General features: G+C 55.8%; 5 protein-coding genes across 5 annotated transcripts; 2 read left to right on the plus strand and 3 right to left on the minus strand.

Annotated features, from left to right (window-relative positions):
* Positions 1–1,446: 1,446 nt before the first annotated feature.
* Positions 1,447–3,400, plus strand: J7T54_002079 (importin alpha SRP1; the record flags this gene model as incomplete). The annotated part of the gene is made up of 3 exons (XM_051504681.1): positions 1,447–1,680; positions 1,921–2,430; positions 2,480–3,400. The coding sequence occupies 3 exons, from the start codon at positions 1,447–1,449 to the stop codon at positions 3,398–3,400; spliced, it is 1,665 nt and encodes a 554-aa protein (XP_051363776.1).
* Positions 3,401–4,253: 853 nt separating this feature from the next.
* J7T54_002080 (ATP-dependent RNA helicase ucp12) lies at positions 4,254–9,504 on the plus strand (the record flags this gene model as incomplete). The annotated part of the gene is made up of 4 exons (XM_051504682.1): positions 4,254–8,031; positions 8,089–8,273; positions 8,634–8,715; positions 8,771–9,504. 4 exons carry the CDS (start codon positions 4,254–4,256, stop codon positions 9,502–9,504), a joined length of 4,779 nt encoding a protein of 1,592 aa, XP_051363777.1.
* Positions 9,505–9,921: 417 nt separating this feature from the next.
* Positions 9,922–10,635, minus strand: J7T54_002081 (uncharacterized protein; the record flags this gene model as incomplete). The annotated part of the gene is made up of 2 exons (XM_051504683.1): positions 9,922–10,100; positions 10,158–10,635. 2 exons carry the CDS (start codon positions 10,633–10,635, stop codon positions 9,922–9,924), a joined length of 657 nt encoding a protein of 218 aa, XP_051363778.1.
* A 335-nt stretch (positions 10,636–10,970) lies between these two features.
* On the minus strand, positions 10,971–11,829 carry J7T54_002082 (putative nucleolar protein-like protein; the record flags this gene model as incomplete). The annotated part of the gene is made up of 2 exons (XM_051504684.1): positions 10,971–11,757; positions 11,804–11,829. 2 exons carry the CDS (start codon positions 11,827–11,829, stop codon positions 10,971–10,973), a joined length of 813 nt encoding a protein of 270 aa, XP_051363779.1.
* Positions 11,830–12,453: 624 nt separating this feature from the next.
* J7T54_002083 (Transcription factor-like protein) lies at positions 12,454–14,427 on the minus strand (the record flags this gene model as incomplete). The annotated part of the gene is made up of 3 exons (XM_051504685.1): positions 12,454–12,896; positions 12,987–13,621; positions 13,676–14,427. 3 exons carry the CDS (start codon positions 14,425–14,427, stop codon positions 12,454–12,456), a joined length of 1,830 nt encoding a protein of 609 aa, XP_051363780.1.
* Between the last annotated feature and the right edge of the window lie 4,114 nt (positions 14,428–18,541).

An 18,541-nucleotide genomic window follows, 5' to 3' on the forward strand; every position in this document is an offset into this window, starting at 1 on the left:
AGGCAGTCGACTCGGATCATTGGACGCCGCCAGCCTCGTGGCTGACGGCTGGCGGGCGAGAGCCATCTCTCGGATCGATGAATTCCTGGCAGACCTTGGAGCAAGATTCACACGGCAACAGGGAAGAATGGTTTATTGCGCCTCGGGTGTTGAGCGTGAAGACGCGTTATCGGAGCGCGTCCGTGTCCGCCAGGAAGAGCGCGCGCTATCACGTGACTAGATCATCAGCAAGGTCAATGAGGAAGACTTTCCATCTCGAGTGGCCCATGCCTAATTATTGGCCTACATTGCTATACAGACTCGATATCGGAGTAGACTCGCATGAGGGATTGCAACAGGATGTCCCTTTGAGGCTGACGAATTCATTCAGACCAGACTGGAGACTCGATGGTAGGTAGGTTGGGCTTCTTAGAATCTTAGCCCCTCTCTCAACCCCGCCTGCGACGGCATGTGGGAATGTGCCAAACTCGTGGCTTCATAATTTCTCAAGTCATATCTGAATGCATGGTGCCTTTGCGGAGGAGTTGTCCTATAGCAAACCTGATTCTTTTCCCCAGGCTAATGGGTCTTAATTAGTAAACTCGTAGGAGGTCAATGCGCTGCAGAGCGACGCAGCCAGACGGCAGCGCACACTACCTACATCCCACGTGCACCGTGTAGCACAGATGCCAAACAGAGACATGGCATCAGAATCAGCTGAGTGCCGAGAGGTTAGCAACAGTCGAAAAGGCGCCAGTGTAAACCTTCCCGGTTAGGGCGTCCAAAGTTTCTTTCGCACATTCCCATCGTCGAGAAAGGCTTGGCGCGAGTAGCTTCTACTGACCAAAAAAGCCCGCAGTATTTGGCGTCAAGTATTCGGTGCAGTGAGCAATCTTTTATGTCATAATTCTCTCCACCCAGCACACCTCTTGGCGCAGCATTGCGCATTTTCTGTGCGAGTGCCCGTACCTTCGAAGTGCTCAGACTTTGGCTTGAGTTCCGTCTCGTACTACCAGATAAATGTGTCAGAAGCGGCTTGTACCGGTTCCAACTAAGTACGTACTTAGTCGCGGTGGAGGCGTGCACGTACTCGACCATCCCATGGAGGGGTCTGCCGGTGCTACATTCACAAACTGAATTTGGAGGAGCAAACGTCAGTCGTTTATTAGCCCGCGTCCAGCTTCCAGTCCAGTCTTTCTGGCCGCATTTCATAGGGACCCACCCAATGTTGCTTCCCCTCCACTCAAACTTTGTTACCTTTCTTCTGTCTTCTGCATCAACACACTCCAACCATTTGCAAACCACAAGCCCGGTTGCGAGTCACTCACCCTTTCTTATTGTGGGAACTCTTACAGATCCCTATTAAGCCCCTTTCGCGGCCCTCGACTTCTCCTTGTTCACAGCCGTCCTGGCCTGTAGCCGTTGACCGCCCTCCATCCTACCGTACTTGATCAAACAGCCGCCACCATGGCCGAACGATACATTCCCGAGCATCGCCGGACGCAGTTCAAGGCGAAGAGCGCCTTCAAGCCGGAGGAGCTCCGTCGCCGTCGCGAGGAACAGCAGGTCGAAATTCGCAAGGCAAAGCGCGAGGAGAACTTGGCCAAGCGTCGTGGCATTGGAACAGGCGCTGACCGTCCCGGTGCGTCGCTCGGTGCTGCCCCCGACAGCGACGATGATACCGCGCCCACTGAGTCACAGGTAAGGCAAAATAAATATCCTGCCCGTCGGTTTCGCGCTCTGTTGTTTTGAGCTCTTGCAGTTTATTTTGTTGTGTTCGCCCAGGAGAGGGTCGAGGGGACCGTGGAGGGGGCAACAGGCGCCCTAGTCTGATTGCGCACCCCACAGTACCCTGTGCACTGATCCTGACCCTGACCCTGGCTGCCCATCACGCTTGTTGCCGACTCGAGACATTGTCTACTGGCTGACCCTGATTGATAGTTGAACGAGGATCTCCCACAGATGGTCGCCGGCGTCTTCTCCGATCAGATTGACCAGCAAATCTCGGCCACCACCAAGTTCAGGAAGCTGCTCAGCAAGGAGCGCAACCCTCCCATCGAAGAGGTCATCAAGACGGGCGTCGTGAGTCGTTTCGTCGAGTTCCTCAACTCTCCCCACACCTTGGTCCAATTCGAGGCTGCATGGGCCTTGACCAACATTGCCTCCGGTTCTGCCGCGCAAACCCAGGTCGTCATCGAGGCCAACGCCGTGCCCATCTTCGTCGAGCTGCTCGCCAGCCCTGAACCCGATGTTCGCGAGCAAGCTGTATGGGCCCTCGGTAACATTGCTGGCGATAGCCCGCATTGCCGCGATTATGTTCTCAGCTGTGGCGCTCTGAAGCCGCTGCTCAACCTGCTTGGCGACAGCCGCAAGCTGTCCATGCTCCGTAACGCAACATGGACACTCAGCAACTTCTGCCGTGGCAAGACTCCCCAGCCCGACTGGGCCACGGTACGTCCATTGATTGTATCTCGTTGGCTCCTCGCTAACGCAATTACAGATCGCCCCCGCACTCCCCATCCTCGCCAAGCTTGTCTACTCTCTCGATGATGAGGTGCTCATCGACGCCTGCTGGGCCGTGTCATACCTCTCGGACGGCTCCAACGACAAGATCCAGGCTGTCATCGAGGCTGGCATCCCCCGCCGCCTGACAGAGCTCCTGATGCACGCCTCCACGTCCGTGCAGACTCCTGCGCTCCGATCTGTCGGCAACATAGTGACTGGCGACGATCTTCAAACACAGATCATCATCAACTGCGGTGCCCTGCCCTGCCTCCTCTCCTTGCTGAGCTCGACGAAGGACGGTATCCGCAAGGAGGCCTGCTGGACCATTTCCAACATCACTGCTGGTAATGCCGGCCAGATCCAGTCTGTCATTGATGCCAACCTGATCCCTCCTCTGATCCACCTGCTCCAGAACGGTGACCTCAAGACCCGCAAGGAGGCTTGCTGGGCTATCAGCAATGCCACTTCTGGTGGTCTCCAGAAGCCTGAGCAGATCCGCTACCTTGTATCCCAGGGCTGCATCAAGCCATTGTGCGACCTTCTCGGATGCCCCGACAACAAGATCATCCAGGTTGCCCTCGATGGGCTGGAGAACATTCTGAAGATTGGCGACCTCGACAAGCAAGCGGCCGAGGGCTCTGGCGAGGCAGTCAACCGCTACGCATTGTTCATCGAGGACTGTGGTGGCATGGAGAAGATCCACGAGTGCCAGAACAACGCCAATGGCGAGATCTACCTCAAGGCATACAAGATCATCGAGCAGTACTTCTCGGACGAGGACGAGAATGTTGATGAGGGCATGGCTCAGCCTGAGGGCGCCAATGGTGCTTTCGGTTTCGGCGGACAACAGCAGCAACAACAGCAGCAGTCTGGCGGCTTCAACTTTGCCAACGGTGGCGATTCCATGGACATGTAGAGCACCGGGCTTTTTTCCAGCGTTCACGCGCCACGTCCTGGACCGGCCATGTCCACGGACTCTGAGCGATCATCTGGGCCTGACGAGGGCACTGATGCCCCTGGTGGCGCTCGTCCAATTAGCACTCATCAATCCCCCAACCCCTATTCCCGACCATGATGCTGAGGTGCTTTTGCGAGGTTGATCAGCACAGCATACCACAGAATATACAGCAGGCCCTATGGTAGCTTGAAAGCTCCAGCCTGTACAAATGATGACGATCACGAGGTGGATGACCAGAGCATGATGAGATGTACTGGAGACTGAAGCTCAAAGTAAGCGACTTGATATCAAGGCTGGTGCTAGTGCACCTTGCTTAGCGAAAGAGCCATAACTGCGGATAATCGAACAGCCAAGTGGCTGGAGGTAGATGGACCGTAGCAACAAAACAATCCCTGAATACGTTACCCCGTCTGACTGTGTCTGTGAATTCTGTGAGGTGTATACAGATGTACTATGACTACAATATATATTTACCAAATGTCTTTATGGCCCAGTTCGCTCAAGGTGTTGGCGTGCACTGTGCGTGCTTCGTCTACGACCTAGTATAGCACAGTGCGTAAACGGTCAAGGTTTCTGACTCCGACTAGTTACGACGACTAGACAGACAGATTTACAAGACCCTCATCGCATCTTCCTTCTCAACGCCGCGCGAGGCAGACCTTGCCACACAAATCCTACGCTATTTTCACATGACCAGAATTTTCTCAAAGCGTGCCCACCACAGCCAATCTCGAGATCTAGTCTATGTTGTTGCAGGACAAACTGGTGTCTCGGACCGAACGCTCGATCTGCACACCTCACCATCGCCACCATGGTGAAAAAGGGCGGCAAGTCAAAGGCCGAGCCTCCTGCTCCCGCACTAGCTGCTGCACCCGTTAAGGACGGCAAAAAAGGGAAGAAGGCCCCCGCTCAGGAGGAACAACTGCCGCCACCGGGTCCCCCCAAACCAACCGTCAAGCAGATCATTGGCGGTTCCTCATGGACCGGCAAACTTCCTGTCAATCTCTTCTCCGAGTACTGCCAGAAGCAAAAATGGGACAAACCCGTGTTCGACACGAGGAAGACCCCCGAGGGGTTCTCTGTGATGATCACACTCAGCGCCAAGGATCCCAAAACGCAGGAGACCACGAGGCTAGAGCCCTTCAAGATCCCTGCGAGCCACAAGCATCTCATTATGCGGGACACGGCGCTGGAGGCGAAGCATGCTGCGGCGACATATGCCCTGTTTCGGGTCTGCAGCATGCAAAACAAGCACACTGTGCTGCCTCCAGACTACAAGTCGCTGTGGAAAGACTTTCAGGCGCTGAAGGCGGCGGACGTGAAGGAGGGCAAGGCATGGCAATATGATGCTGATCCGTTCAAGACGCATCGCGAGCGAGAAGAAGCAAAGCAGGCTGCGGAGAAGAGAAGAAAAGAGATGGAGCAGGCGAAACAGAAGGCCAAGGACATGCCTGGTGCCTCTGGTCTAGCGCTTCTCCAGAAGGATGGAGGGCGCGCGAACATGATGAAAGGCTGGACAACAGCGCCAAAGGTTGAGATGGGACGCCTGACCAGGATACAGTTGGAGTCTATCCTACGAAAAGGCATTTCCTGGAATCCTCACGGAGTGGTGATGACCAAAGACCAGAAAAGTTCTGTGGTGAATGAACTGGTAAAACTGGGGTTCCGACAAAGCCACGCCGGCGAGGCGGTGGAATATTGCAAGGATCGGGAAGAGACCTTGGAGTGGCTGCTCATTCACGTTCCCGAAGACGACCTTCCGCGATGGGCGCTCCCTGAGAGCTACGCAGTCGGTGTCTCCATAGGCACCACGGATCTGAAGCGGGAGGGCATCATCAAGAGACTTGCGCAGACGGGGTATTCCCTGGAGCTCTGCACGAGAATGGTAGACGAAAGGGGAGGCGACGAGGGCGCAGCAGCGCATGCCTTACAGGAGCTTCTCCTAAACAGTGGCGCCGATGAGAAGCCCACATCAGAAAATGACGATGACGCAGACTTCCTGGACATGGGATCTCCGGAAGAGCAGTGGTCTGAAGAAATCGCCAGTTTAGAGGCCATGTATGGCGAGGACTTTCGACGGGAGAACGACAAGCTCATTCAGATCCGACTTCCAGATGTCAAGAATGCCGGCCAAGGCAAGGTCGATGCCTTTCTGCAGGTTCGCGTGGCACCACTATACCCAAAGGAGCTCATTCTTGCCATCGTCGCCAATCTGCCTAGCTATATAAAGTTGAGTATCATCAAGAAGGCGCTGGCCTACATGAATGGCCAACTCCGCGATGAGCCCATGAAGATCTTCTTGGTGGTGGACTGGCTGCAGCAAAACATCAACGGCATCATCGAGAATCCCGGCAAATTGGTTGACATCTCGGCTGTGTCCTCGGCCGCCTCCGAGGCACAGCCTGCCGCGTCCTCAACTCGAGGCAAGAGGGCGCAGAAAGCGCCGAAGCCGATACAATGGGTGGCGGATCAGCAGAGCAAGGAGCGATGGCGGCAACGGCAGCAGTCGCCGGCGGTTCGCGCCATGCTAGACAAAAGACGGAAGCTGCCTGCTTGGCAGGTCCAGGAAGACATCGTGCAGACGGTGGACGAGAACCATGTCACAATCATCAGTGGAGAGACCGGTTCCGGAAAGTCGACGCAGTCAATGCAATTCCTCCTAGATGACCTGTATGCCCGTGGACTCGGCCAGTGTGCGAACATGATCGTCACGCAGCCGCGACGTATCTCTGCACTGGGTCTTGCCGATCGAGTTGCTGAGGAGCGCTGCGGCAAAGTCGGAGACGAGGTTGGCTATACTATCCGAGGAGAGTCGAAGCGATCAAAGGACACAAAGATTACCTTCGTCACTACTGGTGTCTTGCTGCGTCGTCTGCAGACTTCTGGTGGGAATGTGCAAGATGTCGTTGCGGCCTTGCAAGATGTGTCTCACGTGGTCATTGACGAGGTTCACGAGCGCAGCCTGGATACCGATTTCCTGCTCAACCTCCTGCGTGAGGTGATGCGGTCGAGGAAGGACATGATCAAGCTGATTCTCATGTCTGCCACTCTCGATGCTGCCACGTTCAAGAACTACTTCAGCTCGGAAGGTCTGAGAGTGGGCGCTGTGGAGATTTCTGGGCGCACATTCCCCGTCGAGGATTTCTACCTGGACGATATTGTACGCTATACCGGCTTTACGGGCAGTTATGGTGAGAATGCCCCCTCTCTCACAGACGAGGGCATGGGCAAAGTCATCCAGCAGCTGGGTTCGAGGGTCAACTATAATCTGATTGTCGAGTCTGTCAAGTCCATTGATGCCGAGCTCGACTACGAAGGCAAGGATGGCGGTATTCTCATCTTCTTACCAGGTGTTGGGGAGATCACGTCCGCGTGTCGCGCCCTCCAAGGCATCAACTCCCTGCACGTCCTTCCTTTGCATGCATCCCTCGAGACACGGGAGCAGAAACGCGTCTTTGCCAGCCCACCGCCAAACAAGCGTAAAGTCGTCGTAGCCACCAACGTTGCAGAGACGTCCATCACGATCGACGACATTGTCGCAGTCATCGACAGCGGAAAGGTCAAGGAGACGTCCTTCGACCCGCAGAACAACATGCGCAAATTGGAGGAGACGTGGGCCTCGAGAGCAGCCTGCAAGCAACGTCGTGGACGTGCTGGCCGTGTACAGGAGGGCAAGTGCTACAAGCTGTACACGCGGAATCTTGAGGCACAGATGGCGGAAAGGCCGGAGCCTGAGATCAGGAGAGTGCCCCTGGAGCAACTATGTCTCTCTGTGCGCGCCATGGGCATGAGAGACGTGGCTATGTTTCTGGGTCGATCGCCTACACCGCCAGACGCGACTGCCATTGAGGGTGCTCTGACGCTATTGAGACGCATGGGCGCATTGGATGGGGACGAGTTGACAGCCATGGGTCAGCAGCTTGCCATGTTGCCAGCAGATCTACGCTGTGGAAAGCTCATGGTGTTTGGCGCCATATTCGGCTGTCTTGATGACTGCGTCACCATCGCCGCCATCCTCAGCACTAGGAGTCCTTTCCTGTCCCCCCAAGAGCGGAGGGAACAAGCCAAGGAGGCAAGGATGCAGTTCTACGATGGACATGGAGATCTGCTCACCGATCTCGAGGCCTTCCGAGAGTGGGACGCCATGTATCACGAAGGCCTGCGCCAACGCGAAGTGCGGTCTTGGTGCGATCAAAACTTTCTGGCGTACAATACGCTGTCCGACATAGCCAGCACGCGGTCCCAGTACTTCTCGGCTCTCGTCGAAATCGGCATCATCTCGCACAATCGACAGGCTCCCACGGGCGACCGCAATCCGCACCTGTTGCGGGCCCTCCTTGCCGCCGCTTTCACGCCGCAGGTGGCCAGGATTCAGTATCCGGACAAGAAGTTTGCCTCGTCTGTGTCTGGCGCTGTCGAGCTCGACCCGGAAGCGAAGATGATCAAGTACTTCAACCAAGAGAACGGACGAGTGTTTGTGCACCCGGGTAGCACACTGTTTGGCAGTCAGTCGTTTAGTGGGCACGCAAACTACATGTCATACTTTAGCATCATCTCCACCAGCAAGGTCTTCATTCGAGATCTGACGCGTAAGTCCAGTCACTTCTTCTGCCGCACAGTAGACTCGCCGGCTGACATGATCATAGCTTTCAATGCGTACACGCTGCTCCTCTTCTGTGGCTCGATCGAGTTGGATACTCTCGGACGTGGGTTGCTGGTTGACGGCTGGCTACGCCTACGCGGATGGGCGCGGATTGGCGTGCTCGTCGCGCGATTGAGGGGCCTGGTGGATGACTTGATTGCAGAAAAGGTCAGGAATCCTGGTGTTGAGGTTGGTGACCGGGAAGTCATCAAACTGGTCACCAAACTGATACAGCTAGATGGATTGGATTCATGATGTTTGGACACACATAGAGGTAGAGAAAACCACCAAGTCTTTGGTGGACTTGAATACCCTGCACACCAGACTCCCGGTTGCATGCACAGGTGCGATCGTCTGAATGGGAAGGAATTCATTCTTATGCAATGAAGTATCAGGGCCTCATGAGATTAGTATTTCTTTCCCCACTGATAGACGCTTGGAGCAAAATGGATGGTGTGGACCATGGTCCTGTTACCAATGATTACGATGCATCTACCAACACACCGCAGCTTGATTCATACAGCACCAGCAGACATCACTTCATCATAGCCCATGCCAACCTCAGACCGAGAGCCCGAAGAGGCCATCACAGAAGAAGAGATTCGCGCCACAGAGCCACCCAAAAATGCCTGTTCGTGATGGCCATCTCCCCACACAACCATAGTCCTAACGCCATCATCTCACAGTCACGGAGCTCATGTCCCCCAAACCACGCCTGCCAACGCCAGGAACACACGCACGCGCCCATCTCCATCCCTCAAAGGACCGCGCGGGTCTAGGTGCCTACCTCCATGATCCCGCCTCCTCCGCGCGCGTCATCACATACAGCGATGACTTTGTCGCTATCCATGACATGTTCCCCAAAGCCACGGTGCACACCCTCCTGCTCCCACGAGACCCCAATGTCAACCTGATGCACCCGTTCGATGCACTCGCTGACGACGCCTTTCGGGGGAGTATCGTAAAGGAAACCGCCAAGCTGAAGGATCTGGTCGCGCGGGAACTGCAGAGATTACTAGGCAAGCACAGCAAAACAGACGCCGAGAGGGAGGCTATACTCAACGGAGATAAGGAACCGACTTCGGCGGAGCTGCCAGCGGGGAGGGACTGGTCGAAAGAGGTCAAGGTTGGCGTTCACGCCGTGCCGAGCATGTCCCATCTTCACGTCCACGTGCTGTCGAGAGACATGCACTCCCCACGGATGAGGCACAGGAAACACTACAACTCCTTCACAACGCCCTTCCTGGTGCCGCTGGAGGACTTTCCGCTGGCGGAAGACGACCCGAGGCGACGGACGGGGGAGGAGGCGTATCTCAAATGGGACCTCAAGTGCTGGCGCTGTGGGAGGAATTTCAGGAACAGGTTCAAGGAACTAAAGGAGCACCTCGAGGATGAGTTTGACGAATGGAGGAAGGAATAATGCACCTGCGATCCCACGCTGTCATGATACGTGCGCGCAATGTCGTTCTCATGCGCCTCGCTCATATTGAGAACCAACACAGAAGTCATTCCATGCCGAGTCAAAAGGTCACGCTTATTTCGCCTCGAGCCTATTGCAATATTTCATCGATACACCGAACAAAAAGGGTTCGGGGTTGATGCACTATCCCCCATTAAAAAACCCATTGCCTTCCATCCGCCCAAGAACAAACTCGCAAACGCCAGACGAACCCATAAATGACACGACTCTCCCAAGCCCGAGATGCCCTCATTGACGATAGTGAGATAAAGAAATATTAAGCAATATACATGCATCACCAGCCCGTCACTGCAGACAGCTCATACTCGCTGCATCATGTGAAGAGCAGGCGGGGCAGTGGTTGGTTTACTAACGCCATCAGCCAAATATGCTCGCGATCTTGCCCCAGGGGGAGGGCCGAACCTCCTGCTTGTGGTCATCATCATCTTCTTCAGCGCTGTCGCCGTTCGCCTGTACGTCATCATTGTTATCGTCCCCTCTTTCGCCGTTGGCCTCCTCATCCTCGTACTCGTTCTTGTCGTCGGACAAAAGGGCTTCTTCAAGACGTGTTACCATTGGTGCCACAACACACTGCTTGAGCGGTAGGTACTCACCTTCAGCATCATCGGTGTCCTCTGGGACCGAGTCCTCGACAGGAGCAGCAGCAGCAGCAGCAGCAGCAGCAGCAACAGCAGCAACCTCCTTTTTCGCTGTCTTACCCGACCCAGCAGGACGACCCCTCTTCTTCCCACTGGACGGGGTGGTAGTCGCAGCAGCAGCCTTCTTGGTGGCACCGGTTCCAGCCGGGCGACCTCTTTTCTTCGGCGTTGTTGCGTCAGCTTCTGGATCCGCGACCTTCGCCGTGGTCGACGCTTTGCCAGTGCCCTTGGGGCGGCCTCTGGGTTTCCCTGTCCCCTCAGGCTTGGCCGCTGGCTTGGGTGCGTAGTTCACGGCGGGACGCCCATGGGCGCGCTTCGTCACGCCGCCAGCAGGTCCCGGGTTGGGGCCGGTGGGGGGGGCTGGCTTGGGCGCATTGGTGCTACCCTTGGGTCTTCCGCGGCCGCGCTTCGCGGGCTCGGTGGTAGGTGCCATTGAACGGAGAAGAGAAGTACGTGGCGGCGATATGTGGATGACGAGACTTCAGCGACCGACACGAACGAATTAGAGAGAGGGTGAGTGTATCATGTGGTGTTGCGGATGGACTTCGCGGCTGTGAGAACAAGACGCGCTCTGGATATTGGCAGGCGCGTTGGTCATGATTAGCCCCAAACTGGACGGAAAGTGAACACAAAATTTATGCAAAATTTATGCATATCGAGCTATCCTCATTGTGTGAAGGTAAGGTAGTTACAGGCCCAACAGCAAGCCCAGAGCATTCAACTGCTCGTGGTACGTAATTTGTTTGCTGAATTGCTCTTTCTGCAGCCTCACTCTGATCCGCTCGAGACATCGCCGTCGTCGCCGGGATCACCGCCGTCTGCGGCCTTCTTCTCTCTCGCCTGCGCCCTACGTCTCAGCTTCTTAGCCCTGTTTGCGCGCTTCTTCTTTTCCTTGAGATGTTCCTCCTTCTCCTCTCGTAGCTTAGCCTTACTCTTCTTCTGCTCCTCCTCCTGCCGGACCTTGGTCCTCATCTGTATCCTTCGTTTCTTCCCCGGCCGCCGCCTCTTCTCTTCACTCTCCTCTCCTTCCGGGACCACGGTGACTCCCTTCCTGGTAATGGTGATATGTGTGACCTTCCACGGTAGCTCTGATGACCAGTTGCGCCACGAGGAGCGCGCAAGCACTTGGTCACCCGTCATGGCTGCTACTCCATATCGTTCTCTCTGTTGCACCGACGGACGCGCGAGGGTGAGGTATGTTGGTCTAGGGCCTTCAAAGCCGCCTTCACCTTCAGGCTCACTGTCATCGTGAATGTTGACTTTGGTAGCGCCAGCATTGGAACCGCCAAACAGGCAAAAATCGTACTCCTCTTCTGCGGGTTTCTCTTCCACGGCATCGCCCATAATCTCATCCTCGCTGTCAGAATTCTCTGCCCGGGCTGCTGATTCCGAGCGAGCTGATGGCTGCTTTGCAGCTGATGGCGGTAAGGGTGGCGGCTGCGTGAAATCGAACCCTAACGATTGCGCCAGTTTCGCCTCCAGCTGTGCTGTCATTTGGGCATCCTCCTCTCCATCGCTGGCGCCTCCATGATCGAGAAGATCCTCCCGTCGGACCCTTTCTGGTCAATTCCCATCGCTGTCAACTCAGCAAAGCCACTTACCTTTTCGCCTGCGGTTCCTCGAACATAGTCACACGGGCGAGACTAATGCGATCTCCCGAGACTAATATCGACGTGGCCCAATCGTGTATGCCGTCAATTGAACCAATTCAAATGATCTTGGGCGTCTGGAGCCGGGTATATTGTTGAATGGTCAATAAGAGAGCGTATGGATGAGTTGGAGTGAGGCAGGTTGCGATCAGACTGCGGAAAAGTTGGTGTGGGGCACTCCCGATAAAGTGTCCTTATCAGTGTCAACCCCAGACGCCAACATTTGCATTCTGACGTTGGCATCAGCTACATTCCAACATTCATCGATCCGGTGCGATTGAATTACGTATATACATCCGTAAAATGGCCCTGTATCACATCTCCCAGAAGAATTCGGCAAAGACCACATATATGTGCCATTGAGCACCACCGCTCCCCTCCAGTCCCTGTTCGACCATTCACCATCCCAACAAATAGACATGTGCGTACTGATATTACAGTGGTAACTATCCCAAACAATATTGCACGATATGCGCTGTTCAAGTCATTCAGCAAATGGGTATCGCTCCTGACATCCCCCCTTCGTCCCACCAACCACCCTCATTTCGCTTTTCGTATTCGCGTATCTCATGTTAGAAGCCTGACTCTCGAGTCTCGACTCGTCAATTGTTGCCCCACGAATAGTTGCCTGTGCCATCGAAGGAGCCTCTGTGGCTGTAGGCGTCGAGGTGACTGCCCTGCCCAGGCTCGGACTTGGGCTGTATCTCGCCGGACCTGGGCTTGTATTGATCATAGGAGGATGACCCGTACGACCGGGCATCACTGCCGCCGTATGGCACCGCGTTGGCGTCAGAGGGATGCCTCCACCCTTGCTGTCCAGAATACGCGTCTCTCTGCGCAGCTGCTCCGCCGACCGAACCGTCCGTGCCATATGTCGGAGCCATCACGTCTCCCGATCCACTGGTCGCGGACGCAAAAGAGCCGTAACGGTAGTCTGGTGAGGTCGCCGTGCCCGCTACCGACCCCCCACTCGCGGTTGATGGTCCACTGCCGAGTCGTAATGCCTTAGACGGTCGACCGTCGTCGACGAAGCGGTGCATGCTGCCTGGGGTATCTGGTCCTAACGAGGACATGGACAAATGCCGCGGTGCCGAGCTGGAGGGCCCGTACGTGTATGGCGAACGCACAGACGAACCTGGCTCTTCGGATATGAGCGACAGAGGAACGGAAGCCGGTAGAGTTGTAGGTATCGGCAGATCTTGCCCTTCGCCGCCAAAGTTGCTACCCCCGGCCAATGAGACTTTCGAGTACATTTCAGCTCCTATCGCCGGCGCCGAGTACGAGTTTGCGCCAGTGCTGGTGATACCGCGCAAGGAGTTGTTGGTAGGTGACGTCCAGCTCGGGTAGGTGCTGGAAAACTCGTTAGTGGTGACGGCAGCATACGAGTGGTCAGTGACATACTGTGATCGAACAGTGCTGATTTGCGCTGACGGCGGCTTCGGCGTCGTGAATGTAAAGGCCGTCCGGGGCACCTGCATATCCATCCGCTCACGGGGCTTGGGTTCTTGCGGCTTCATGGTCATACTCCCGGCCACGACGCCCATGCCCGTCTCGACCAACGCTTGACCGCGCGAGCCCGCGCTGGAGCCAAGTAACGGGATCTCCTTCCTCGCCTGGAAGTTTCGGGGACTTCGCCCCCTGACTACGATAGGGGCCGTCGTAGACTCTGTCAGGACCACCTTTGTGTTGTTTGCGAGGGTTGCGTGCACCTTGAGGTGGAGTGTGAAATGCTGCTGTAACTCCTTTCGGCGACCATTGTTTGCAGTGGCTCTGCAGACGGATTAGCTGATCGATCCCAAAGCTCCAATACAAAGTATGACTGACATTCGGAATTGTAGGCGTCGCCAGCCGATCGGATATACCGCCAACTCGCCATCCGCCTCGGCCCCCTCCTCCTGGAATGGTATGAGCGGCAGCGCCGGAGGTTCTTGATCCGGTCCCTGTGCGATCTCTGGAGAATTAGGCGGCGGAGTCTTCCATGGGATTACGATGAGCCGCACAGAGTGGTTGTCCACAGATTCTATGGCGGAGATGGTAACCTCCATACTGCTGACCAGAACACTCTCCCCCGACTCGGTGATCACGTTCAGGGGTCCTCTTGGTGTCACGAGGTTTCCGCTGATCTGGAATAGGTTTCGTCGGTAGCAGGTCAGTTCGGGCTGCATCGTGGGACCGTCGGCTGCGTTGGAAGGCATTTCGGACAAGAAGAACATGCCATGGAGCTGGGCTGATAGGTCGAGTTGCTGCAAATGTCCTCGCTGGTCGGTGATTGTCAACTTGTCCTGCGCGCGCCGGAATGACAGCAATTTGTTGTCCTGGTTCACGGAAGTTCTTGAGCCGTCATCTTGCGAAGTATCTGCGCTCTGTCCTGCGTCGCACTGTGAAAATGGGCGTTTCAGAGTGCCTTGATAGGACGCTTGAGGATGCGCCGTCGAAGGCTGGCCGCCATATGGGTCGGTCTCCTCGGGATATCGGTTGTAGGAGTAACCCTGGTGTCCAGTGTTGCATTGGTCACTCCTTGACCTCACTCCTCCATGTGGCGATGCTGGATGCGGATGGACGAGGCCAGATTCCATGCGAGGTGACATGTGGATAGAACCTCCATAATTTGGCCAAATACTGGAAGACGCGGGGTCTCCTCTGAGGTCTGGCATCGTAGCCGGAAATGTCGCTGTGGCCGTCATGAGGGCATTGCTTTCTTGAATCCTAGGGACTTCAGCAATATGGTGCCTCAAGCCCGCTTCGACAGGAACCCCTACGCCGATCCTGTGATTCAGATCAGCGCTGAGAAAGGCAAGGGCCTCCTAAGGATTCCGACGGGCTTGTCAGTTCAACCAGAGTCGTTGTTTTGTGTCGGCTCACGTCGCACTGATACTGAAGGGGATGTAGGATGGAGATTGTAACGCGCTTGTTGTCAACACCAGGCTGGGATAGAGTTGTGACGAGTGGGTTGCAGGCGTACGCCTATACTTGTATCTGGATGGAGCCCAAGAACGGCAGATGGAGGGGGGAGTGTCTGATCTCCCGGGGTGTAGGTGCTAATTAGAAGCCGCCGCTATACACTGCAGATGGTGTCGGCCTTGACGTTCGGATCACCAGGGACTGGACGCGGCCCTGCCATGCCCACTGATTTTGACAGCTGGAGAAGGCTTGTAGCAGGCAGGCCTCGCCAATGTCCTGAAGGATAAAGCCGGGGGACTGGAGCCTCCTGGACGGCTGATTGGACATGGAAGCATAATATGCAACCGTTCCTAGAAGGAGCATAGGAAAGAGGAGCATGGGACTGGTCGGCCAGGCGTGATCTCGGAAGACCCATTCAAGCCTTCAGGCCTTTCTTTGCAAGTTGATTAACATGTGGGCTTCTTCTGTCCCAAAGGCTTAGAAAGCCCCAAACCGGCAAGCTAGACGTATCAAGGATAGTTTCGCTTTGTCTCCTTTCTCGCTGGTTGGAGTGACTGGTTCGTCATGCTTTGCCCATCTTGTCAAGGCGGACCTTCTCCTGCCTCAACGCCGACGTGACTGTCTGCCGAGCCGTCGAGGTCCCCTGCTGGACCGCGACCAGACTCCAGACAGGCACAGAGAGGGAGAGAGAGAGAGACGCGCGGGAAGCAACCTATCATCACTCTGGATCATGTACCGGTGACGGCGGTGGAGACCGGGGTGCCGAAAAGGTCGATGTCGGGCGCACTGTGGATCCACGCCAGAAAGTCCACCGATTGTGTCCAGAGACTTCCACCTGGGCTCTTTGATGCGGACCAGGAGGGGGACGGGAAGCCTCGAGCAGGGATTCCCATGGGGCTGTCGACCCTGTCCCTGTCAGACAGTGCGTCCGAGCCCCTCCTTGGCCTGTAGTCTAACCACAAAGGGACGGCGCTTGGCTTGGAGCCTTGAACGAAGAGAGAGACAATATCCTCCGAGGCTTGTTTGTGGCCTGCGTGAGTCTTCCAGCATCGCTTCGAGAAGGGGCGTCACGTTGTTTGCACATTCCAGTAGTGGCGCGGGTCTCGGAACGCCTTCCTTCACCCTGTGCTCTGCGATGGAGCAAGCCTTTCTTTCAAGTCATGCACACAGCAATTCCCTTGAAACATGGACGCCCATCGACGATTTTACTTCGCAGCAAAGTTTCGGAACCATGCGCATCCCCAGTGCCAAGGCAGGCCATTCCATCGTGTTGAAGCACGGCAATCCAACAAAGGGGCCCCGAGTTCCGGTTAACCCAGGAGATGGATAGTCCGTCCGCGTGTCACAAAGCCGTCCAACTAATTAGGCCATCACCTCGTTCGCATTACTGTACGGTACGTATAGCCTCTAGTGAATGAAAGGATCCTTTCTAACGGCGATGGCTGGACAGCCTGTGGTCTTGACTGGTGACTCGCAGCCGGACATAAAGGGTGGGGGTTGCCGGCACAGGCTCTCTCCTCAGGCGAGGAGCTGTGATTTGTCGAGGGCGCGAAGCTGCCAAGCGGCTAGATCAGGCTGCGGTATCAATCGAGTATAGGGTGCGCAGCTAGCACAAGCACCATCAAGCCATAATGTTAACGCCGAGGGCCTGATCGTTGCAAACATGGCGAGGAGGGCATCGCAATGATTCACGGGAATTGATTGCGGAGGAGCCGACAGAAGACAGATTGGCTGCCTGATCGGGTATTAGCTAGCCTCGGCCGGAAGGGGGCCCAATACTGTACAGCAGGTACGGTAGCTAACTCGAGCGCCTGGCGCTATAATAGTGCGTGCGTTATTGTGTCGGCCGCACATGCGGGCCTAATTAGCCTGGCAAGCGCGTTCGCAAGCAACGTGCCGTTGTGATGCGCGTGTCGCTTCGTTGACGAGTCGCGCAATGTCTCGCTTGCCGTATGTACTGAGGTGGACCGAGAGAACAGCCGAGAGGAGAAGCTGGAGGTTTCCTGTGGAGGACCGCGTCGCGGTAGGCATCAGAAGAGGATTACAAGTAGAGTGCAATTTCTCCGCATATCAACATTATTGAACGGTGATGATGCCATAGAGAGGAGACTGACTGGACTGGCCGATCAGGTAAAGAGAGACCACTGGAGGACTACAGTGCGTCTGCGCTGCACGGCTGGTCACTGGGCGCGGACACGCACCGTACACGTACAACTCTGGAGCCTGCCTGGCACCTGCTGCCACCTGCTCCTGCCAAGAGTACATGTAGGTAAGACAATGTGAGATTCATCAAAAGACCATCCATCATGGACATCTACAGATACCGCATCAAATGTGATACGTATCACCCGCCAGCAACACTCCTCAATCTTGCCTGGGCGTACGACCAAGTCCAGCTGACCAGACAGCACGCATAGGTCAAAGCAAGGCAGCTACGGCATGTGCTTGGCCCATCGCTCAACAATCGACTGCCTGCTTGCCGGCCGGATCTTCGCATCTTATCAAAGCAATACGTACTGATAGTAGTGGTCGGCAGTAGGCAACCACTTGCGTAAGGTTATCCGTCTCCAAAGTCGAAACATGCGATTCAACACAACGGTCAGTCTGGACAAGGTGATGGCTCGTCGTCCCTAAGTTTCCGAAATGAGGCCCGGAACATCTTCAAGCTTGGCCAGGCATTTTTATTATTAGAAGCGGCAGCCGACTTGACGTGCATGCTTGGAAATCACGCATCGTTGTCTGAGACTGCAACAAGTCTGCACTGCAAGCATGTATTCACCCCTGGAGGCCTGGACCTTGAGAACCCCCCGCGCGGCATGGCTCTCTGGTGGTCACGCGCACACGACGAAGCACATTCGTTCATCGCAACCAGCCTTGTTGATGTTGCAACGCCCCGGATTGTCTGCCGGCATTGTCTACCATGTTGGCCCCATTGCGAGCGCCGAGCGATGGCGCCGGTGGTCAACCGTGAAGATCGCCCCCACAAGGGATTGGCAGACCCCTGTTGCCGAACTCTGGGCACTGTATCCGCACGTACAACAGGTATCGGTACTCGTAGCCCGGCGCCAGCCAAGCCAGCAAGCCACCTTTGGGCTGACAAAAAGCACACGGAAAGGCTCGTCGAACTGTGGGTCCCGGGAAAGAAGCTCAGTGGGGACATGGAACACCGACTGCATTGTCCATCGTCACAAGCTCCGACGCAGCGTGATAAGTACGTTGCTGCTGGTTTTGCATCAGTAGGCTTCGGCCGAAGGAGCAAACGCAAAGCAGACATAATTATGTACGGATACCCAGCATGGAGACAAGTCGTTCTGCGCCCTCATTCGTCTATGCGCTTGCCCGACGTACACTTCCAAGTTTCAAAGAGCCCAGATGTACGCAGCTGTAGCTGTGCATGGCGGGCCGGCGGCCGATATGCTTAGAGCCGGTGTTGGCCCAGCCGAGACCCCCTGGCAGCCACCAGAATAAGGACGCTGCAGGCGACGGCGTCTGGGACAAACTGCCGCATTATTGGGGCTCCTTGAAGAAGCCATGCTAATCAATCCGAAAAGGACATTGCGGGCTGTCTGGGCATCGGCCGGTTAGAATATCATGAGTCGGTCGTCGATCGACGCGACGCACTTGTGCAGAAGGCCAGCGGGCCTTTGATTAGGGTGATGACATGGGCGGGCCAGGACGCGGTCATCATCGCCAGGGCACAGTGCACATCCTCAACAAAGCAGAGGTGCCGCCTGTCAAGGACTTAGTGTTCCTTCTCGCCTGCGACAACGATCTCGGGACGCTGCCGAA

This window comes from Emericellopsis cladophorae, assembly GCF_022114955.1.
Source record: "Emericellopsis cladophorae strain MUM 19.33 chromosome Unknown NODE_10_length_638493_cov_120_236322, whole genome shotgun sequence".
Taxonomy (NCBI): domain Eukaryota; kingdom Fungi; phylum Ascomycota; class Sordariomycetes; order Hypocreales; family Bionectriaceae; genus Emericellopsis; species Emericellopsis cladophorae.